This window comes from Geotrypetes seraphini, chromosome 9, assembly GCF_902459505.1.
Source record: "Geotrypetes seraphini chromosome 9, aGeoSer1.1, whole genome shotgun sequence".
Lineage (NCBI taxonomy): Eukaryota > Metazoa > Chordata > Amphibia > Gymnophiona > Dermophiidae > Geotrypetes > Geotrypetes seraphini.
In genome coordinates, this window is record NC_047092.1 from 56,738,862 (window position 1) to 56,762,164 (window position 23,303).

The following is a 23,303-nucleotide window of genomic DNA, read 5'->3' on the forward strand; positions in this document are numbered from 1 at the left end:
ATCATTTGGAATTTCGGTACCCAATGTAAGACTAGCTACCTCAACTATTTCTTTGCTGGTATTCTCACTCGTGCTGGCAGTGGTTTCTACACTGTCTTTCATTTTTTCCATTTCTACAGGGATAGACACACACTTTGAAGCTGTGTCATTTATACCCTGAATGTCACAAATTCCCACATTTTTCTGATCTTCAGTAGGAGGCGCTCTATCTTCAAAACTGATTCTAGCCCCCTGCATCTATCAAAGTTAATATATCCTGACCCTCTATGGTAGTATTAACATTGGGACAGTCGCAAGTGTCCATAAGAACATAAGAATTGCCACTGCTGGGTCAGACCAGTAGACCATCGCGCCCAGCAGTTCGCTCATGCGGCGGCCCCCAGGTCAAAGACATGTGCCCTAACCGAGACCAGCCCTACCTGCGTTCATTCTGGTTCAGCAGGAACTTGTCCAACCTTGTCTTGAATCCCTGGAGGGTGTTTTCCCTTATAACAGACTCCGGAAGAGCATTCCAGTTCTCTATCACACTCTGGGTGAAGAAGAACTTCCTTACGTTTGTACGGAATCTATCCCCTTTTAACTTTAGAGAGTGCCCTCTTGTTCTCTCTACCTTGGAGTGGGTGAACAACCTGTCCTTATCTACTAAGTCTATTCCCTTCAGTACCTTGAATGTTTCGATCATGTCCCATCTCAATTTCCTCTGTTCGAGGGAGAAAAGGCCCAGTTTTTCTAATATTTCACTATATGGCAGCTCCTCCAGCCCCTTAACCATCTTATTCGCTCTTCAGTGGACCCTTTTGAGTAGTACCGTGTCCTCCTTCATGTACGATGACCAGTGCTGGACGCAGTATTCCAGGTGAGGGCGTACCATGGCCCAGTACAGCGGCATGATAACCTTCTCCGATCTGTTCGTGATTCCCTTCTTAATCATTCCTAGCATTCTGTTCACCCTTTTCGCTGCTGCCTCACATTGTGCAAATGGCTTCATTGACTTGTCGACCAGTACTCCCAAGTCTCTTTCCTGGGGGGTCTCTCCAAGTACCGCCCCGGACATCTTGTATTCATGTATGGGATTTTTGATACCGACATGCATTACCTTACACTTATCCATGTTGAACCTTATTTGCCATTTTGCTGCCCATTTCTCGAGCATAGTTATGTCGTGATGCAGATCTTCACAATCCCCCTGCGTCTTCACTACTCTGAATAACTTCGTATTGTCCACAAACTTAATCACCTCACTCGTCGTATCCATTTCCAGATCATTTATGAATATGTTGAAGAGCACGGGTCCAAGTACCGAGCCCTGCGGCACCCCACTGGTGACGTTCTTCCAGTCCGAGTATTGTCCATTTACCCCCACTCTGTTTCCTATCCGCTAGCCAGTTTTTAATCCAATATCCAATATCAAAGGTGCCACATACCTCAAGCTGAATTCTGAGTCTGACTTCTTTCCTTTTTCCTGTGTCTCCAGAAGTGAGTCCACAGGTAAGTGATAGGATTCTGGCATGGCTGTGAAGGTTTGAGTCACCTTGGTATTCGGACACAGAGAGTCAGGACAGCCCTATGCCCTAGTGCTATTTTTCCTGGCTGTCAAATCACTTTTTATTTTGTCCAATTCTAACTGCATTGTATGTCTATCCTGTTAGCATTTAATTTTCTCTTTTTCTAATGCTTCTGTCTGTGCTCTGAGCTCTTGGAAAGGAATGTAAGTGGAGGAATTTCTGTAATTACCTCTGCCATGCCCTGTGTTTCCTGTGTGTGGTGTTTTCTTGTATTGGGGTGCTCCTTCAGCACGCCACCTCCTAGCTTCTGATACTGAAATAATTTGAGTTGGCTGGGTCTTTCACACAGCCCCAATCCTGAGCAGTAAAGTGTCAAAAGGGGTAGCTTTAGGGTCCTACGAAAATAACAGAAGGTGTTTAGTAATCTCAGGGGATAATAATTCTAATAGAAATTATTTATGCTCTCTCTGACCATAATCTGCTGAACTGGGCCAGAGTTCATGCTTTTTAAGTATAGTGTTTATTACCCACAACCTATATGATATAGTGCATCGGTTGGCAGGGATGAAAGAGTTCTAAGTACTTCCAAGGAGGTGCAGCGAAATAGTTGTTCGATGCCCATCTCTACAAACTGGTATGGATGACCAAGAGATCCAAATTTATAATAATGTGGACCCAGGGCTAGGTGCATAAGCTTATCAAAATCTGCATTATTCCTTTTGTATTTCCCTAGACCCCAGTGAATTAGTATGTCAGTAGCCCATTTGCACCATTCATTTATGTTAAAAGGCATAAGGCCTACTTTCTCCACTATTCTTTCAATGCCACTGTCTTTCATATGTCCCTGCTGCACTACTGTTACTGGTGCTGTGTCACTTATAGGGACACTATTGGTATTGCTCTGGCATGGTAATGAATTTTCCTCATCTTCGTTTGTCGGTTCTTCATTTGCAGCTAGTTTACCTTTTCTCTGGCCTGCTACAAAAACTGTTTCTGTTTCTCTATAAACTGACTACATGGATTATATGGTGAAGGTGGCACCGGTGCCAAAGGCAAAATCTGTGAGGAGACAGCATTAACCTGTCCCTGTGAGGCACATTTTGACTTTAAATACTTTAATTCTGCCTTGGCCTCTTCTAATTTTTCGTTTACAGCTAAAAAGGAATTTGTTTCTTGAACAATTTGGGTTCTTAGCATGGATATATGAATTTGTGCCTCATCTAAGTCTTTAGACAGCTGATGGCACTGAGGGCCTGATTCTCTAAAAGTGCGTCCCGATTTTAGGCAGCTGTAGGCATCCTACAGCTGTCTAATCAGCCAATTGGGATGCACGTTTTTTAAAAAAAATGCTCCCCAGGCAGGCCGCCTATATTGAAGGCGAGGCCCGCAAGACACCTAGGCCCTGATTCTGAATAGGACGCCCGGGAGAGGCGTCCTATTCAGAATCGGCCTAAACTAAACCCCAATTCTGTAACCGGCGTCCATGTTACAGACGCGGGTTAGAGAAACGGGTTAGATTAGAAACAGCCCGCTACACTTATCGCGGCAAGGGATCTCTCTGCCGCTATAAGTATAGCGGGCCGCGGCCCCCTGACCAGGAGGGTGCCCAAACCCTCTGCCCGGAGACGCAATCAGGCCTTAGATTAAGTGGGGATGGGCGGACCCGCTATGCCTAAGGCCTGATTGGTCCAGGCTTCTAGAGCCTGGGCCAATCAGGCCTTAGGCTTCGGCGGGATGGGCCGGGAAGGGGCGGGCCCGCTTCATTTCGACGAGGCGTGCCTGCCGGCTCAAGACGTGCAAGACCCTTCTAAGAACAGGTTTGGTGGAGTGGAGGTTTGGGGGGGTTAGCGCCGGGGGGGTGCGTCTTCGGGCAGGAGGGATTGGGCACCCTCCTGCCAGCTATCAATATTGTCGGGGGGGGGATCGGTAATGTCGGGGGGGGCGGTCAGTAGTGTCGGGGGGAGGTGCGTCTTCGGGCAGAGGGTTTGGGCACCCTCCTGGTCAGGGGGCCACGGCCCGCTATACTTATAGCGGCAGAGAGATCCCTTGCCGCGATAAGTATAGCGGCCGCGTCTACTTACAATGTAGGCCAGCATTTTGCTGGCCTACATTTTAAGCTTCTCCTCTACTAGGGAGACGCGTAGGGCCGCCTAGGTTCAGCCTAAGGCCCGCCTAAGGCCCTTAGACGAGCTTAGGCATCTTGCGGGTCTCCCTAGGCTCCCGGAGGTGCCTTCAGGCTTGCCTGGGAAGCATTTTTTAAAAAAAAACATGCATCCCGATTGGCTGATTAGACAGCTGTAGGACGCCTAAAATCGGGATGCACTTTAGAGAATCAGGGCCTGAGTGTTCAAGTCAGTATTTTCTTGTCTGATACTAATAATTCCCTCTATAGGCCTTGAATGAAAAGGCACTTTCGCTTATTTGTTTTCTTTCTAAACTCCTGAGAATGATTAACCATTTGTTTCTGAATATCGTACCATGTGTGTTTTGGAAAAGCCACCCTTCCTGTCAAAATATTTCTGTACAATATCTGTGAGTTCTTTAAAATCAAAAGCATCCATATTTGAGGCTGCAGAAGTCTGCCTTGGTTTGTGGGCCTTGCTCATATATTTATATGGCCGTCTAAATGTCCCTGTCTGTGTGTAGCCTTTGAGATTGAAATGCTCCCACTTATGAAGGAGAGAGACTTTGGTAATAGGTAGAAAAAATGAGGTAAAGTGTGTTAGGCAAGAGTCACTGGCATAAAGAATACACTTATGCTCACACTTGTCCACACTGGTTACTACCTGAAATTTACAGGCAGCAGTTTAGCAGGAAAAAATATAAGAAGTTTGTTAGAAGAGCAGAGATGCCAGCTGCCAATTCCAGTTCACACTGGGCCTTTCAACAGGGCACAAAGGAAAAAAAGTTAAAAGTTATTAGTACAGATGTGGCGTGTCTTAATTGAGTGACTGTTTTAACTTTGGATCATGCTTTTCTTCAGAGCAGCTCAAATATTCTTACATGCAACACACTCTAGCAAGCCTATAATAACAAAGTATAAAATGCAAACTGGCACAGGTAAAACTACAAAGACTTTTGATAGTAAAATCTCACCAAATATAAAACCCAAAATATTACTGGAACTTTTCACAAATGTGTCATCCAGTCTCAAACAATTTAAGGGTTCCAGAAGGTCTTTTGATTTCTATCTTGCTCTGTCTATCAATCAAAAATACAGTCTATTGATAAGTCTTTTGATTTCTATCTTGCTCTGTCTATCAATCAAAAATACAGTCTATTGATAAGTAAAATCTCACCAAGTATAAAACCCCACCATATTACTGGAACTTTTCACCAGTGTGTCAGCCAGTCTAAAGTACAATCTAAGGGTTTCCCAAGGTCTTTCAATTTCTGTCTCACTCTGTCTATACTGCACAAGGCCTTTTGAGTGAAAAATACCATCTCTCACCTTGTCTTATGCATCCAATAATCCTATTGCACAGTACATACAAAAAAAAAATCCTGCCTATTCCATACATGAGAAAAAAATTTAATTCTACTTACCCAGATGAAATCGTCAGGAAGGACCGAGACAGAGTCCCCCAAATATAAGGATGGAGGGGATATGGTTGAAGCACCCTTACAAATTCCAGGTCCCGGGTTCAATACCCTCACAGAAGATTCATTAGGAAGTAAAATCACTCACAAAGACCACTAAGAGTGCTTGCATAAAGAATATATTATAGAAATAGGCTTACAGAAAAGCAATATTCATAAGCATTACAATTAAGCATTACAATTAAGGAGAGAGCAAAGCAGTTTCCCTGCCTTACAGAGTCCAGAGGAAAAGAGAGACACAGAAGTGTGAAGTTCCAGGGAGAGCCAGAGAGAGAGAGAGAGATAGAGAGAAAGGGGGATGGGGGTGATGGTCTAACCTTCGGGTTCCAGAGATAGAGAGCAATGTGTTGCAGAGAGGAGGCTTTTATAGCTTGGAATCTTATTCTGAATATAGAAACTATTGTATTTCCCAGTATCTTTCTGTTTATAATTTGTAAACTGTTTGAAACAATGGTTAGTTTAATTGATAAGGAAGATGTGACACTTGCAGGCATGGTAGATGGGATTAGTTTCTGGCTTCTTTGTCCCATTCAAGTAGCCTATCTTCTTGATAAACAATCCAGTTTGGCTGGATGCTTAGTGTATGTGAATTCTGTGCAGGAGCATTTAGGGTCTAACTGCATCAACATTCCAGTCAGATTGATATAATGTCCCATAGGCCTTTGCTGATGTTAGTTAAGTCAACTGAAAGTGTTCACTGCTAGCAATGCTAGGCTGACACTGACCTTCCCCTCCCCCTGTGCCACCAACTTTCCTTCCTCTCACCCTCCCCTCCCCCTGTGCCACTAACTTTCCTCCTTCTTACCTCTTCCCTCTCACTGTGCCACCAACTTTCCTTCCTCTTACCCCTTCAATCTCCCTGTACCACCAGCTTTCCTTCCTGAAGTTCCTTTCACCTCTTCCCTTCCCTGTGCCACCAACTTTTCTTCCTCTCACCCTCCCCTCCCTCCTGTGCCACTAACTTTCCTTCCCCTCAACTCTTCCCTCTCCCTGTGCCACCAACTTTCCTTCCTTTCACCCTGCCCTCCCCTTCTGCCACCAACTTTCCTTCCTGAAGTTCCTTTCACCTCTTCCCTTCCCCTGTGCCACCAACTTTCCTTCCTCTTCCCTCTTCATATGCCACCAGATTTCCTTCCTGAAGTTCCTTTTGCCCCTTCCCTTCCTCTCCTCCCTGTACTCCAAGGTTTACTTCTTTGGGATGTGGTAGCAGCAGTGACTCAAACATGCTGCTTGCTGCTAACCCGGAAGTCTCCCCTCTGCTGCAGAGAGACTTCTGGGTCAGCGGCAGACAGCGTGTGGGAATTGCTGCCAATACTGCGACCCGAAGAAGCAAACCTTGGAATACAGGGGGGGAGAGGAAGAAAAGTTGGTGGCACAGGGGCAGGGAAGAGATGAAAGGATGATGTGATTTGATTCTGACATGGCCGGCTTGGTGAGATTTGGCAGGTGAAAAGGAAATCGCATTCCTTCCTCCCTCCTATCCCCCTGTGCAGAAGTTTTTCATTTCTCATTCCCATCTCCCTGTGCAACATTTCCCAATTGAACACCCCCCCCCCCATGAGACCAGAACTTTTGGGCCTCCTAAAACAGCAGCAGTAAAAGGCTGTTCTCAGCCTGCCCACCAGGGCTTTCCTCTGCTGTATAATCATTGATGTCATCAGTGATGCGACAGAGGGAAGGCTGACAGGCGGGTCAGGAGCAGCCTGATCACCACTGCTGCTGCTGCTTTAGGAGAGGAGACTCAGGACTCACTGGATCAGCAAGTCTGATCGGGCAGCACTAATTTCATGCTGGGCTGCATGAAACACCTTGCCAGATGGCATGCAGCCCATGAGCCGCGGTTTGGACACCCCTGGTCTAAGGTCACCCTCAATAAGCTGCCCTTTAAGGGGCAATTACTGTTCGGTAAGGGTCTGGATGACCTTATGGCTAATGTGAAGGACCATAAACCTAAGTTCTGATCCCAACAGCAGGCCCCATTCCTCTAGGGGACAGGGGCATTCTAATTTTCGTGCCTCCTGGCAATATTGTCAATACTCTGTAGGTCCCTCAGGTCAGATATCTTATCAGACAACTAAACCACAGTTTGGTGAAGCTAAGCATCCACAATCTTCGTGAGTCCGCCCTACTTTCATCCCAAAGAGGCAATTATGATGCCAGGCCCTCGGCCAACCCTCCGCAGATTGGAGGGAGGTTCTTGGCATTCCTGGTGGAGTGGATAGATATCACAACAGATTGCTGAGTGTTGGACATTCTGTGAGACAGGTACAAATGCGCATTTTAGCAACCTTTTCCAGAATTTTTTCTGGACTCTCCACACGATGCCCAGACAAAATGGCCAAGCAATCCAGAGATTGCAGGACATTCCAGCCATAGAGTCTGTCCCTTAGTCCAGCAGATGCTCAGTATACTTCATCATGCCAAAGAAAGGCTCTGAAGACTGGAGACAAATCTTGGACTTCAAAGCGGTCAATGTTGCCCTCAGAGTTCCCCATTTCAAAATGGAAACAGTGAGGCCAGTGAAATTTCTGGCCTCTGGATTTGACAGAGGCCTATCTTCATATCCCTGTTTTTCCAGACACAGAAGATACTTGAGGTTCCACATCTTGCAATGGTGTTTCCAGTTTGCGGTCTTGCCTTTTAGGCTGTCAACAACGCCTCAGACCTTTACCAAGGTGATGGTGGTGGTAGAAGCCCACCTACGGAAACTCGGGATTCAAATCCATCTGTATCTGGACAATTGGTTCATTAGAGCCAGAGCGGAATACAAAGGGCACCTAATGGTGTGCCAGGTTGTCCAGTTGCTTCAGAGACTAGGCTGGATGGTCCACTTTCAGAAGAAAGAGTTGCCTCATTCCAACGCAAGACCTGGAATATCTAGGGTCCTTTTCGGCATGGGGATGAACAAAGTGTTTCTTCCCGAGTCGCGCCAGGAGAAGCTTTGGCAGTTGATGTGTACCTTTCGGGACTCTCTGTCCCCAACAGCCTGGCAATACCTGCAAGTTCTGGGGTCCATAGTCACGACCATTGATGTAGTTCCTTGGGCTATGGTGCACTTGCTTAACTTCTGTTGGAGTCTGCAGAGGGATCGTCTGCATGTGCAGCTCGCTTAGATGATGGAGGTTCGGCACCGTCTAACTTGGTGGTTTAACCTTCTTTCTTTGTCAAGAGGAGTTACCCTTCAGATCTCCATCTGGGTGATCTTGATGATGGACACCAGTCTTTACATCTGGGGGATGCTATGTGCAGACAGTCTGGTACAGGGTTGTAGGTCCCCTTCTGAGAGAAAGTGGTTGATCAGTCATCTGCAGCTTTGAACGATCCAGCTGGTTCTCTTGCATTTCGAGAATGTGCTCCAGAACAAAGCAGTTTGTCTTCTCGGACAGTGCCACAGTGGTGGCCTATATTAATTGACAAGGGGGCACCCGGAGCCGATCCACCATTTACAGTGTTCCACCATAACATGCATAGTGCTTTGCACTCATCCAAAGTTCTTACCAAAGGTCGTCACTGAATTTCATCTCAATCAATCGATTATTCTTCCAGTATTTTTTTCCCAAGCCTCATTCTCATCCTGGAGAAACTGCTCTTCATACTCTGGACTGCAAAAGAGCATTAGTTTACTATATGCAAAGGACTAAATCACATAAATCATCTCCACAACTTTTTGTCTCTTTTGATCCTAACAAGGTGTGGCATCCTGTTTCTAATAGAATGATATCCAGCTGGTTGGATGCATGCATCTCGTTCTGTATTGCTCAGGCTGGGCTGCAACTGGAGAGTCATGTCACAGCCCATAAAGTTTGAGCTATGGCAGCTTCAGTAGCTTTTCTCCACTTTACTCCTATTGATTAAATCTGCAAAGCTGCTACCTGGTCCTCGGTTCATACCTTCACCTCACATTACTGTCTGGAATCTTTTTCCAGATGGGATGGGCACTTTGGCCAAACTGTATTACAAAATTTATTTTCTTAAAAGGCCAACACTCCCAGCATCCCATGTGAGAATATGCTGCCTGCTTGTCCTATGATAAAGCACAGTTACTTACCGTAACAGGTGTTATCCAGGGACAGAAGGCAGATATTCTCACAACCCATCCACTTCCCCTGGTTGGCTTCTTAGCTGGCTTACTGAAATGAGGAGCCATGCGCCTACGTCAGGCGGGAAGACACTCATGCATGCGCAGTGCGGTCGGTTGCAAACTTTCTAAAGTTCTTAAAAGTGGTGATGCATTTGGGACCTTCCGTACCAATGCTCTGTGGATGACGTCACACACATGTGAGAATATCTACCTACTGTCCCTGGATAACACCTGGATAACAGTTACGGTAAGTAACTGTGCTTTACTTCTTACAAACTTTACTTGGAGGCTTGTTGTTTTTTTTTTTTTTTTTTTTGGGGGGGGGGGTTTCTCCAAAAATTTTTATTAAAATTTTGCAAATAGAAAATACAATGTGTCACACAATGCAGAGGCTTGTTTTTTAAGCTTTTTTTTTTTTTTTAATGGTACAGCAGCTGCAAAAATTCTGCTGACACATACGTTTTCCAACTGCAAAAAAGAATGTGTCTGGAATTGTAAACAAAAAGGCTGTTAAAAAACTGTTTTTGAAACAGTATTTAAGTATTTGAGGGGTTATTGTACTAAACTGCACATTTAACACCTCTATTATCTAATAAAAGTAGTTAACATATAAACTAGTTCAAAATCTGTGCTAATAAATTAATGAGAAACAAATAACTCCTTATATTTTAGTGCAGTGACAATAAATACATTAAGATGCACAAAATTAACAGATTATTGCAAAACAACTAACATTTCAGCAGTTTTTGCTTTACTGTCTTCATTAATATCCCTACTTTATGATCACCATTAACACATGCCTCATTTCCATCTCATTAATATTGGCAGTTAATGCATGCATTTAAAACTATGCTAGTCCACTGTTAGCACATTAATACATTTGCCCCATCAAGAGAACCTAGAAATTGAATCCAGACAGTTCTTATGGTTCTCATGAGCCTATGACATCTGCATGTGACACTGTATCCCAGTTTGCTTGTATTTATAATGGTACATTTGATTGAACAAGAGGGACTTCAAAAACATGTAAATACCTTTCTCTCCTTGGATATGAAATAAACCACAAAAAAGGGCAACTTTATTTTAGTTGCACTACAGCTGTAACCTCAAGACGGATTAAGACTTATTTCTTTCATTGTCTGAGCGCCAATATAACACCAGCTATATGTTTGTTGCATATCAGTTATGTGGTAATTGATAGTACAAAATGTTTCTCATTTGCCAAAGGTTGTAAGATCATTTTAAAGAGGAAGAATTTCAATGAAAGTGCTTTCTTGCTACTCCTGCCCCCAATAAGTCCTTATCAGGAATCCTTTGTGTTTACCCTAATTTATTCTGCAGTTCATTTGCAGTGCATTTTCTGACAGAATAACATCTCTAAAATGAATGAAATTTTTCATAATTATTCACACTGGTTTAGATTCAGATCTGAGCAGTGTATACAGTTACTGTACTCGATTATTCCTCAGTAGCTTAGATCTCATCTATAGCAGGAATAGCCTTGCTGTAAGTGATCTATATTATCTCTCTCCATTTTATCCCTATTTAAGAGAGTTAATTTTCTGGAATATTTTCTGAACATTTTCATGTTAATAATAGTTTGTCTTTTGATGTTGCAGAGACCTTATAAAAGTGTTGAAATGGTATGTTGATCGAATAATAGAGGCAGAACGACAGGAGCATATCCAGGAGGTGCTAAAGGTAACAGATGTCAAGAGTTAAGGATTAGATGCCAATAAAGGGCAAGCAGTGGCTTCCCCCATGTCTTTCTCAATAACAGACTATGGACTTTTCCTCCAGGAACTTGTCCAAACCTTTCTTAAAACCAGCTACGCTATTCACTCTTACCACATCCTCTGGCAACGCATTCCAGCGCTTAACTATTTTCTGAGTGGAAAAAAATTTCCTCCAATTTGTTTTAAAAGTATTGCCCCCTTTTCTCACCAGCAGCATTTCCCTTCCCACTCCACTTCCCTGTGCAGTAGCAGCAGAAGCATACCCTCCCCCAACCCACTTCCCTGTTCAGCAGCACCTCTTCCGTGCTCCCCCTGTCCTTTTTCCCTGCTCCTCCGGTCCAGCAGCACCTCTTCCCTGCTCCCCCAGTCCAGCAGCACCTCTTCCCTGCTCCCCCTGTCCCTCTTCCTTGCTCCCCCGGTCCAGCAGCACCTCTTCCCTACTCCCCTAGTCCAGCAGCACCTCTTCTCTGCTCCCCTGGCCCAGCAGCACCTCTTCCCTGCTCCCCTGGTCCAGCAGCACCTGTTCTCTACTCCCCCTGTCCAGCAGCACCTCTTCCTGCTCCCCCTGTCCCTCTTCCTCTTCCCTGCTCCTCCGGTCCAGCAGCACCTCTTCCCTGCTCCTCCTCACTGCCTTCCATACTTTGTCCCTCCTGCACCCTCCGAAGCCAACCTGCCTGCCTGCCATCCCCCTGTGCATTAGAACCCTCTCCCCCCCACCCCCGCCAGCAGCACCTCTTCCCTGTTCCTCCTATCCAGTAGCACCTCTTCCCTGCTCCCCTGCTCCCTCTTCCTTGCTCCTCCGGTCCAGCAGCACCTCTTCCCTGCTCCCCCAGTCCAGCAGCACCTCTTCCCTGCTCCCCCTGTCCCTCTTCCTTGCTTCCCCGGTCCAGAAGCACCTCTTCCCTGCTCCCCTAGTCCAGCAGCACCTCTTCTCTGCTCCTCTGACCCAGCAGCACCTCTTCCCTGCTCCCCTGGTCCAGCAACACCTGTTCTCTACTCCCCCTGTCCAGCAGCACCCCTTCCTGCTCCCCCTGTCCCTCTTCCCTGCTCCTCCGGTCCAGCAGCACCTCTTCCCTGCTCCCCCTCACTGCCTTCCATACTTTGTCCCTCCTGCACCCTCCGAAGTCAGCCAGCCCATCCCCCTGTGCAGTAGAACCCTCTCCCCCCCCCCCGCCAGCAGCACCTCTTCCCTGTTCCTCCTATCTAGTAGCGCCTCTTCCATGCTCCCCTGGTCCCTCTTCCCTGCTCCCCCAGTCCAGCAGCACCTCTTCCCTGCTCCCCCTCACTGCCTTCCATACTTTGTCCCACCCCCACCCTCCGAAGCCAGCCTTCCTGCCTTCCAGCCATCCCCCTGTGCAGTAGAACCCTCTTCCCCCCGCCACTATTGCTGCCGTGCAGCCGACCCCACTGACCCTCCCACCGCAAGATAACCTTTAAACCTACTGGCTCCAGCAGCGGCCACATCACACTAAAGACGCTGCTTCACGGCCTTCCAATGCTCTGATTTCTTGTGCCGCGTCTCTGATGATGTCATAAGAGACGCCGGCAGAGGAAATCAGAGCATGGGAAGGCCGCGAAGCAGCATCTGTAGTGTGATGTGGCCGCTGCTAGAACCAGGAGGTTTTTGCGTCTCGCGGTGGGAGGGTCAATGGGGGTTCGTGTACGCCGGGAAAGAGTGCACGGAGGGGGGGAGGGGGTGACGACGGTGGTGAACTTACAGTGAGGGAGGAAGTCAAAGCGTGCATGCGCACTGTTGCCTGCTGGGGATCTACAGCTCATGGAAAACGGAACCACGCAGGTAAGAGTGTGCATGCGCGCTTAGGGTTTTATTATATTAGATAGTTGTGAAAGGGAGCCCTCAGTCGCACAGCCTGCAATGGGGACAAGCCCCCTAAAGCTCCAGCTGTCACAAATATATACCCAGAAAGGGTGCTAACTGTGAAACATCCCTGGACTCCCTTTAGGTGAATTTAGTGAAAAACCAATACACAATTACATGTTAAAGGTGAAAACAATAAAGAATATATATATAATTCACTCGTGAAGTAGTAAGGCTGTCTCTGCCCCTCGTCCAGGGGTCAAAAAAGCAGCGTCCACAATCAGCAAATCAAGTCATTGAAGATAACCATCTATCTCGAAGTACTTAACTTCTCCGTAGAAGGCCAGCTACTGGAAAACAAAGTTCGTCCTACGGTGCTCCGTTTCGGGAGTAAAAAAACCCCTTCCTCAGGAACTAACCGTGCTGTTTCATTGCGGGCTCTCAGTCACCAGCTACAATTTGAAAGCAGAGTTGAAAATGGTGCTGAACCAAAGGGGACGCCTCCACTATTTTAACTGCAGTAAACATGTGACGTGGATCGTAAGCCAATCACATGATAGTCAGCCCGGAGGATACAGGGTTGTCTTTATGATCCTCCGGGAAATATAATGTTTATACAGATACTCCCAAAAAGGGAAAGAAAATTATGACGTGAAAAATATGATTCATGAAAACCTAAATGGCGTGCTGCCATTCGATATATTCATTAAGTCCCAATGGATATAAGGACTGGAGTTCAAAAATCCAGTATTGTTCTCTCCGCTGAAGGAGAGATAGCCTGTCTCCTTCATGGTCCTCATAAATCTGTTCAATGATCGTCCAGCTGGAGCTTTAGGGGCTTGTCCCCATTGCAGGCTGTGCGACTGAGGGCTTTCTTTCATAACTATTAATTATATTCTTTTATATCTGACCGTGAGTGGTCTAGGCCGTTTTTTGTAGGGGCGTTGGGAAATTTTCTTCTTGATCATTGTTTTCTCTCCCTTTTTTTGGGTCTGTTTGTTTTTCTATTTCACAACTGGAGCATTCCTCAAAAAGTTTGCTTAGCTATCTCTCTGCATGATACCCATAACCCTGTACAAATTTCAAAGAAAACCTGGTACAGTTATCATAGCACCATACTATCTTTGCATTCATTGGGTTCCTCTTCTCAAAAGACTCCTATTGCTCCCTCCATGAAGGCTTAAAATCTTTACAACTTTAATGCAAGACTAGGGCACCCTCTTGTATTTCAGCCACAATTCCCTGGTTCTGATGAGATAGAAGTAGACCAGTGTTTTTGGGTCTTCCAATGGAATCCTCGGAACATGGAAAATATTTTTTTCTAGTGTATTGTCATTTTGGCTAGAAGACTTTTTAAACTTCAAGCCTTAGTTCCATATGAGCATGATGCATAATTTTATCATAATAAGGTATTTCTGTGAACTGAACTAAAGTTCTCGTGGTAGTCACATCATTTCACATTAATGAAGAAACAGTAATGCCTGCTATCTATCTTAAACCTATTAAGCACAAGTGTAAGAAGATCCTCCATACTTTGGACTTATAAATAAGGTTTCACTATATTAAAAAGACAGCATCTATCTGAAAGACTGCACAGCTTTTTATCTCCTGTGATCCTAGATTTGATACTTCTATGGTAAAGCATACACTAGCTAACTGGTGTGTATTAAACTGCATTATGGTCAGATCGGTATCCTCTTAACCAGTTTAGTCAAGCCTCAAGTTTTGGGAGAACTGTTTTCATATTGTAATGATCAGATAATATCACCAATTATGTGTGAGATTAATCTTGCTGTCTAAAGAAAGCATCTGTTACAGATCGGAGAAGGTTATCATGCCGCTGTACCAGGCCATGATGCACCCTCACCTGGAGTACTGCATCAAGCACTGGTCACTATACATGAAGAAGAACATGGTACTACTCAAAAGGGTCCAGAGGGGCTGGAGGAGTTGCCGTACAGCGAGAGATAGAGAAACTGGGCCTCTTCTCCCTCAAAAGGAGGAGATTGAGAGGGGACATGATTGAAACATTCAAGGGAATAGACTTAGTAGATAAAGACAGGTTGTTCACCCTCTCCAAGGAAGGGAGAACGAGAGGGCACTCTCTAAAGTTGAAAGGGGATATATTCCGTACGAATGTAAGGAAGTTCTTCTTCACGTAGAGAGTGGTAAAAAACTGGAACGCTCTTCCAGAGTCTGTCGTAGGGGAAAACACCCTCCAGGGATTCAAGACAAAGTTGGACAAGTTCCTGCTCAACTGGAAAGTACGAAGGTGAGGCTGGGTTCATTTAGAGCACTGGTCTTTGACCTAGGGGCTGCCCATGAGCAGACTGCTGGGCATGATGGACCACTGCTATACAAAGAGCATGGGATACTGAACAAACAATGTTCTTATGATATACAAAGAGCATGGGATACTGAACAAACTGAGCAGTACAGTATACACAATGATTGGATCATGGAGTCACTTGATCACATGATTTCATCTCATGAAAAAATTTGTTTTCATTGATTTAGTAAAAAAATACACAAATCTATAATTATTTGTAAGACTTATTCTAATGTGTTCCATACCTCAGGAATTCTATTTATGTACTTAGAGTTATTAACTGTCCTATCTAAAAAAAAAAACAAAGAGTGATGTGCAAAAAATACAACACAGATAAAAGACATAGGAGCCTGTTCACTAAACTGCATTTATTGCAAAAATTTAACTTTTGGTACATGTAGGCTTCATGATAATTATTGGGTCATTCCCAGCACTTAGGGGAAGGAAGCCATGCTGCTTACAAACGGCAAAATTTTCTACTGTGTGTTAATGGCCCAGACACACTGAATGCAGTTAGCTACACCTTTGGAGGCATTGTTAACTGCTCCACATTATCAACCATATTAGCAATTAACAAATAGCAATCTACTTTTTGACTGCAAAGTACAGTGAATGCCTGTTCCACACCATCCACTCAAATTTACACATTAGGCATATACTGCCTTTCTATACTTTCAATCACAGTGTTTAACATATCATATAGAGATGCTTATTTTGTACCTGGAGCAATGGAGGGTTAAGTGACTTGCCCAGAGTCACAAGGAGCCTCAATGGGAATCGTGATATAAAATACTTTATCCTAGTCTGGAGTTGCTGTCTAAGCCCTCTCCAGCCTGTCCCAATCTTTTATGTCATATACAGGACACAGACCGCAGAAGTCTGCCCAACACTGTCCTCATGTTCAAACTACAGAAGTTACCATCAAAGCTGTCTTCAGCCTACCCTAAACTATCTTGCCAAATATGGGACACCGAGCATAGGAGTATGCCCGGCACTTGCCTTTGTTCTTCACAGCTGAAGTTGCCATCTAAGTACCACTCAACACATCAACACCCATGCAATCATTTAAGTGTTGTTTTTTGTACCATCCATTTTCTAGTCAGGAATCCTCTGTGATCATCCCATGCCTTTTTGAATTCTGTCACCTTTTTGTCTCCACCAACTTGCTCGGGAAAGCATTCCAGGCATCAACCACCCTCTCTGTGAAAAAGAATTTCCTGACTTTACTCCTAAGTAAACTACTCCAGAACTTCAATTCAGGTCCTATTTATTTATTTATTCAATTTTCTATACTGTTCTCCCAGGGGAGCTCAGAATGGTTTACATGAATTTATTAAGGTACTCAATAATTTTTCCCTGTCTGTACTGGTGGGCTCACAATCTATCTAGGGCAATGGAGGGATTAAGTGACTTGCCCAGGGTCACAAGGAGCAGAGTGGGTTTGAGCCCACAGCCTTAGGGTGCTAGTGCTGTAGCTTTAACCACTTCGCTATACACTCCCCTTTTCTGGAAAGATTTGTTTCTATATTAATACCTGTCAAGTATTTAAATGTCTATATCATATCATAAATAAAATGTACTTTGTTTTTGGCTAAGTTTAACCACCTATTTGTGTTTTTGTTGAGTATTCTTTACTCAACCAGTTAAGTTCATGGCTTGGTGAACAGGATATCTAAATTATTTATATCCAGTGATAAAATATCAACTAATCTCACATATTGTTTTTTATCATTTTGTAGGCCCAAGAATACATTTTTAAGTACATAGTTCAGTCACGAAAGCTGTTCTCTTTGGCCACTGGTGGACAAAATGAGGAGGAGTTCCGTTGCTGTATTCAGGAGCTCCTTATGTCAATTCGATTCTTCCTTTCCCAGGAGAGCAAAGGGATTGGTGCTTTATCTCAGTCACAAGTAAGCACTGTTAACTGTTGAAAATTGTGCATTGATTTGATTTATTTATAAATATTACAGACTATTGTGATGATAATTCCAGCAGATTCCTGCAGCTTCCATAACTCATAATCATTTTTTTTTTCATTCCAAGACCTCGATTAGCAAAATTAATTTACTATAGTTAAACTGTTTTAAACAAAAGGAAGGCAATTTAAAAAACCTATTGAAATTGCCTATTTGAAAATTTCCCTCTCCTCTTATGATTAAACGTTTACACATTGAGGGTCATTTTTGAAAAAAAAAAAATGTCTAAGTCCAGCTTGGACATTTCCAGCTGGACATCCAAAGCTGGAGGAATAAAAATGGCCATTTTCAAATGGCAAACTGTTGGACGTCCAAATATATATATATAGATATAGATATAGATAGATAGATAGATATTTTTTTTTTAATCATCCACTTAGACGTCTTGGCCACTAGGACATCAATCTTTATACCCCATTTTCAATCAGAAAAATATCCATGTTGAAAACATCCAAATACAGATCATTTGGACATGGGAGGGGACAGCATAGTAATGGACTGGCCACACAGACATGCCAACAGAGCAATAGAACACCTTAGCGGGCACTGCTGTGAACTTCACATAAAGGGTGCCAGATGTATATCTCACCATAACCTTATAATATATGGTGAGCACCCCCTAAAAAAAGTACTATACCTACATGTGCACCACCCCAATAGCACTTATGGCTGCAGGTGGCACCTAAACTAAACTAAACTAAACCTTAGGTTTGTATACCGCACCATCTCCGCATGCGCAGAGCTCGGTACGGTTTACAGAGGTTAAGAGGAAAGGAATTACAAAGAAGGGATATAGGAGAGGGACTGAGAAGATAGAGAGGGGCAGGGTACTATAGAACGGGAGGAGATTAGATTTTTGAGAAGAGCCAAGTTTTCAAGCGTTTACGGAAGGATTGGAAGGAGCTAGAATTTCTGAGCGGGGATGAGAGGTTCCAGAGTTCCGTGGTTCTGAAGGGGAGGGATGTTCCAAGTTTTCCTGCGCGGGATATACCTTTTATAGATGGGAAAGATAGTTTCAGTTTTTGGGAGGGTCTAGAAGAGAGCGGGTTTGATGAATTCCAGAAGAGTGGGATAACGGGAGGAAGGACGCCATGTAGAATCTTGAAGGCTAAGCAGGCACATTTATAGAGGACTCTGGAGTATACTGGGAGCCAGTGAAGCTTAGAGAGGAGTGGGGAAACGTGATCGAACTTGCCTTTTGCGAAAATAAGCTTGGCAGCGGTGTTCTGAATTAGCTGAAGTCTATGGAGGTTTTTCTTAGTTAGGTTTATATAGATGGAGTTGCAGTAGTCTAGTCTAGAGAGGATGGTGGATTGGACGAGGATGGCGAAATGAGAATGATGAAAGCAAGATCTTACTTTTCTTAACATATGGAGGCTAAAGAAGCATTTTTTTACCAGGGAGTTGAGGTGATCGTTGAAGGAGAGAGAGGAGTCTAAGATGATACCTAGGACTTTGCTAGAAAACTCAAGATGAAGAGTGGGGCCGGAAGGTAGAGGGATGGAGGTGGGTAAATGATCTGAAATTGGGCCGAGCCAAAGTAGTTTGATTTTGGACTCATTCAGTTTCATTTGTACAGATTGGGCCCAGGATTGGAGGTTCGTAATACATGTGGAGATGTTCTCAGCGAGGTTCGAGAGGTTCGCGTCGGTTTCGAGGAGGATGAGGATGTCGTCAGCATAGGAGTAGAGAGTTTCTAGGGGGGATAGATGAAGGAGTTTCAGAGAGGACATGTAGATGTTGAAAAGAATAGGAGAGAGGGGTGAGCCTTGCGGGACTCCACATTTCGGCTTCCAGGCTGGGGATGAGGAACCGTTTGTGTTAACGGTGTAGGAGCGGAAGCGTAGGAATTTCGAGAACCAATCAAGGACTGTGGAGCTTATGCCTATTTCGGAGAGTTGGAAGATAAGGATGTCGTGGTGAACGACATCGAAGGCTGCGGAGAGGTCGAATTGAAGAAGAACAGTATGTATGCACCTATGTAGCAGTATGGGTTTGGGTGGGTTCACACGATTGGCATAGGTCCTCCTATCAATGGTTCACTAGCCCATCTACCAGGCTACTTAAAACACCTGTGTGCAGCTCTACTAGGCTTCCCCATACCAGATGTTGCTGTTTTAGAGACAGGTATGTACCTTTTTGTTCTCATTTTTGTATGGTGGAAGGGGGAGGGCAGTGATCACTGGGGGAGTGTGGGGGTGTCTTACCCCGAGTCTTGCAGTGGTCATCTGGTCAGTTTGGGCACCTTTGTGTCACTTAGATGTTTCTAAAACAGGTCTAGTTCCAAACGTGTAAGTTCCATCCAGGATGTCTTGCAAAACATTTCATTATCGCTGCAAGATATCCAAGTCAAACCTGCACTTAGGCATGCCCAAAGCCCGTTATAACATGCCTCCACTATGCTCATCTCGTGCTCTGTCACACCTCGCTAAGGGCTAGATTCTGTAAAGGCATGGTTTAGATGTCCAGCTGAGCGCAATTCTATAATGGATAGACGCACTATAGAGCATCGTTCTCAGCACCGCTCAGTGAGTCTAGATGTGTCTAAATAGTTAAATGTCCTTTACCTAATCGTCTTTTAGGTGTCACATAGACGTCTACAGAACGTTATCATGTCTCATTGTTATGACATCATTAGAATGGCTATTTTATGCAGTTTTTCATTAAAATTGTATGAAGTGAAATGCTGGCACCACTATTTTATTTATTTTTTTAATCTTTTTTTTAATGTCTTTTCTGTGACAAGGAGGATGGGGGATTCAAACCAGCAACATCAGGGTGCTAAGGCTGTAGCTCTAACCAGTGCACCACACACTCAGCTGTTAAATCACATGTGAATTGTAAAACTAAGTCTTTTGAGCTCTTTTTAGGTGCAACTTAGATGGACATGACTTAGGCATCCCTTAGGCATGCTTGAAGGATCCTCTTATAGCTGAATGGGGCTTTTATTTTTGGGTTAAAGAGGACTTCAGGTTGATTTTAAGCTCAAAAGATCTTTAATAATGTATTATTTAATCAAAGCACATGAAAGAAATATAGACTGTATATTCTATATTAAACCTTCTATTTTATAATGCATTATTTAAACCATAGATGTCAAACTCAAGGCCCGTGGGTCGAATCTGGCCTGCTTGGCCATTTCATGTGGCCTGTGGTCCAATGCCCCCGGTGTTATCTTGTGGCCGGCTGCCTCCTCCTCACAGCTGCAATGTTCACGAGCTGTGTGCAGCAGCTCTTCGCATGCCTTGACATTGCGACGTCAGAGAGAAGGCTTCTGGTTCAGGCACAGAACGTGCGAGGAGCCGCTGCATGTGGCTTCGTGCACACTGCTGCTGTGAGCAGGAGGGAGCTGGCCACAAGATAATACTGGGGGTATCAGACCGTGGGCTGCATAAAACGGCCAGAAGGTAAGAAATGAATGTGTTTCCATTTCACATGTTTAAAACCTTCCATCTGCAATAACTTCACAGGACCTGCTGTTGATTTCATTATCCATTCTATGACGGGCAACATCATCCACAAGGTCTTTGATAGCAGTTATTCCAAGCACCAGCAGTAGAGATATAAGTGTTGTAGACCAGGACACAGTGGATATCATAGGAATTGCCTGTAGAATAAGCAGCATCAAGAAATAGGCGTCTGCTGCTCTTTTAAACTGTTCCCATAAGTTCAATGGCAAAAAGGTGATTGGATTGTACTTATAGGTCTTTATTGCATTTCCAAAATATTTACTCCTCTTAAAACAAAAACATTTCCTTTTCTTAAACTGGGGCTGGTCGTGGAAGCAGTGGTCATTGGCCTTCACTTGCCAGGAACATTCTTTTTTGGCCATCTCTTGACTCTGCTCCACCTCTCATTTAATTCTGTTCTGCTCTGGTTCAACATATGGACTCTCCCAGTCCTCGTTTGTTTCATCATCACTGTAGGGCATTTTTTCATCATTGGGATACTGGGAGGCATAGCATGGAGGGAGGGAGACAACAAAGGCAGGGGGAATTATTTTATTTTCAATTTAGTGTTTGAATTGTGTCAATTTTGAGAATTTTTATCTGCTGTCAGTATTTTGCACTGCTCAGGAAGAAATACATTTGTTTCTTTTTCTCTGGGAAGTTGTACTGCATGCAGATTCTTGAATCTTAGGGTTTCTTTGTTATATATAAGTACTTTTAGTTTTTGGTCACATATTTGCATAGGAGTTATCTGTGTTTTGGTAGGAATGAATGTTGAGAAGCATACAATGTGCTTTGTGTAGTTTAATTTAGTGGTTGACCTTTATGTGTTAATAAGATTATATTGTGTGTGTATATATGAAAAATGAATGGAAAAAATAGTGTTATAATTAGCATTATTATGAGGGCGGGGTCTGGGGCAGAGATTGGGTGGGGTTTGGCCCGCGACTGAGCCCATGTTTTGGATTTCGGCCCCTTAATGTGATTGAGTTCGACACCCCTGACTTAAACAAAGAGCATAAAAAAAATATATATATATATATACTAAACCTTCTATTTTGGGGGGTAAAGAGGACTACAGGTTGATTTTAAGCTCAAAAGATCTTTAATAATGCATAATTCAAGCAAAGCATATGAAAAAATATATAGATTGCATACTAAATATCATTTCCAACAGGTTAAGAACATTAAAAGAAATATACTATTCACACAATGGCTGCAGTTCAGAGCAAGTGGACGTGACTGATGTACAATCTTGACATCATCAATATGCACCTAGATGGCAGAATGCCACTAAAAAAAAAATAGGAATATGTGCTGGGGTATCTGACCATACTTGGGATTTTAACCTTTGGAAGACAGAAGCAGTGCCTTTAACCAGTGATTTACAGGCACTTTTTTTTAGACAGAGGCTCTTTGCAAGGTGATATGATACATTAGGAGATCCTAGCCATCTCAGAGTAAAAATAAGTTTCCCTCTGGACCCTGGAAAAGGTAGAGTGAAAATGTAAATGGCAAAGTCCATAATCCATACTCTCTTATGAGAGCAAAAAGAGGCTATTAAAGTATTGGGGGGTGTTGTGTGCATTTGAACCCATGACTTTTGCACCATGGAAGCAGCGCCTTTAACCACAGAGCTACAAGTGTTTCCTTTTAGGTAGGGGTTACTATTATTCTTTAGTGGCATTCTGCCATCTAGGTGCAGTTTGATGATGTCACAATGATGTCAAGATGTGCATCAGACACGTTCACTTGCTCTGAACTACAAGCCATTCTCTGTGAGTAGTGTATTTCTTTTAATGTTCTTAACCTGTTGGAAATGAGGTTTAGTATGCAATCTATATATTTTTTTTCATATGCTTTGCTTCAGTAATGTATTAATAAATATCTTTTTCAATTAGTAGTAAAGAGTCCTCCTCTTTAGGCTACAAAATAGCAGGTGAAGTATGCAATATATATATTTTTTTCATGCACTTTGTTTAAGTGATACATTATTAAGTGATGCATTTTTAAACATTCGCATTTTGAGCTTAACATCAACCTGGAGTTCTCTAAAACCCATAAATAAAAGTCCCATTCACCTATAAATGGACGCCTAACTGCCGCCTAAGTCACATCCACCTAACTAAAATCTATCTAGTGCCCAGCTCCCGCTCCAAAGTAGACCTGGTTTTGCAACGCCTACATTTTAGGTGTTAGGTAGATTCATTTGGGTGCTGAGCGGCATATGATTCTGTAAATGGACGTCCAAATCGAAGCCACTCCCACATCATGCCTACACCATGTTTATTTTTTAGGCACAGCTTTTTCTGATGGACATCCACAAAATTGTGGATATCTGTTTGTAGAATCGCGTCCAGCCTTTAGATGTCTAAGTTCCAATTAATGCTTATTAAAGTCCTTAATTGAACTTGTTATCCATTTTATTTGGACACCTAAGTCGGTAGACGTCCACATTTTGGACGCCTAAATTAGACGTCCTTTACAGAATCTAGGCCTATGTGTCCAGAAAGGCGGTTTCGATTATCTGCACTTGGACGTCCTACAGTGATTAGGAAGCCAAGTTCCAATTTAGGATGCTTTTTGGACATCTATGTTTTTTGATTATGAGACCGATTGATCAAGAGATGGTGTTTCTAGGAAAGGGTTGAAGCAAAGATAAAGATAGGGTATTTGCAGTCCTGTGGCTTGTACTGTACCTATTTGATGTATATAAGGAGGGCATACTTTCCATTATTTTCAGTATGACATCTTTTAATAATAATAAATTTATAAAATAAATTAAAAAGTACAGTGAATTCTGATTTT

At 43.6% G+C, this 23,303-nt stretch overlaps 1 protein-coding gene across 5 annotated transcripts in view; it reads left to right on the forward strand.

Moving 5' to 3' along the window:
• DOCK4 (dedicator of cytokinesis 4) overlaps window positions 1-23,303 on the forward strand; it is a 650,492-nt gene that overhangs the window by 320,198 nt on the left and 306,991 nt on the right. For all 5 annotated transcript variants that reach the window (XM_033958349.1, XM_033958350.1, XM_033958353.1 and 2 more), the window contains 2 exons: window positions 10,806-10,887; window positions 16,810-16,980. In XM_033958349.1, the coding sequence (XP_033814240.1) occupies window positions 10,806-10,887; window positions 16,810-16,980 (253 nt within the window). The remainder of the gene's footprint in view (window positions 1-10,805; window positions 10,888-16,809; window positions 16,981-23,303) is intronic.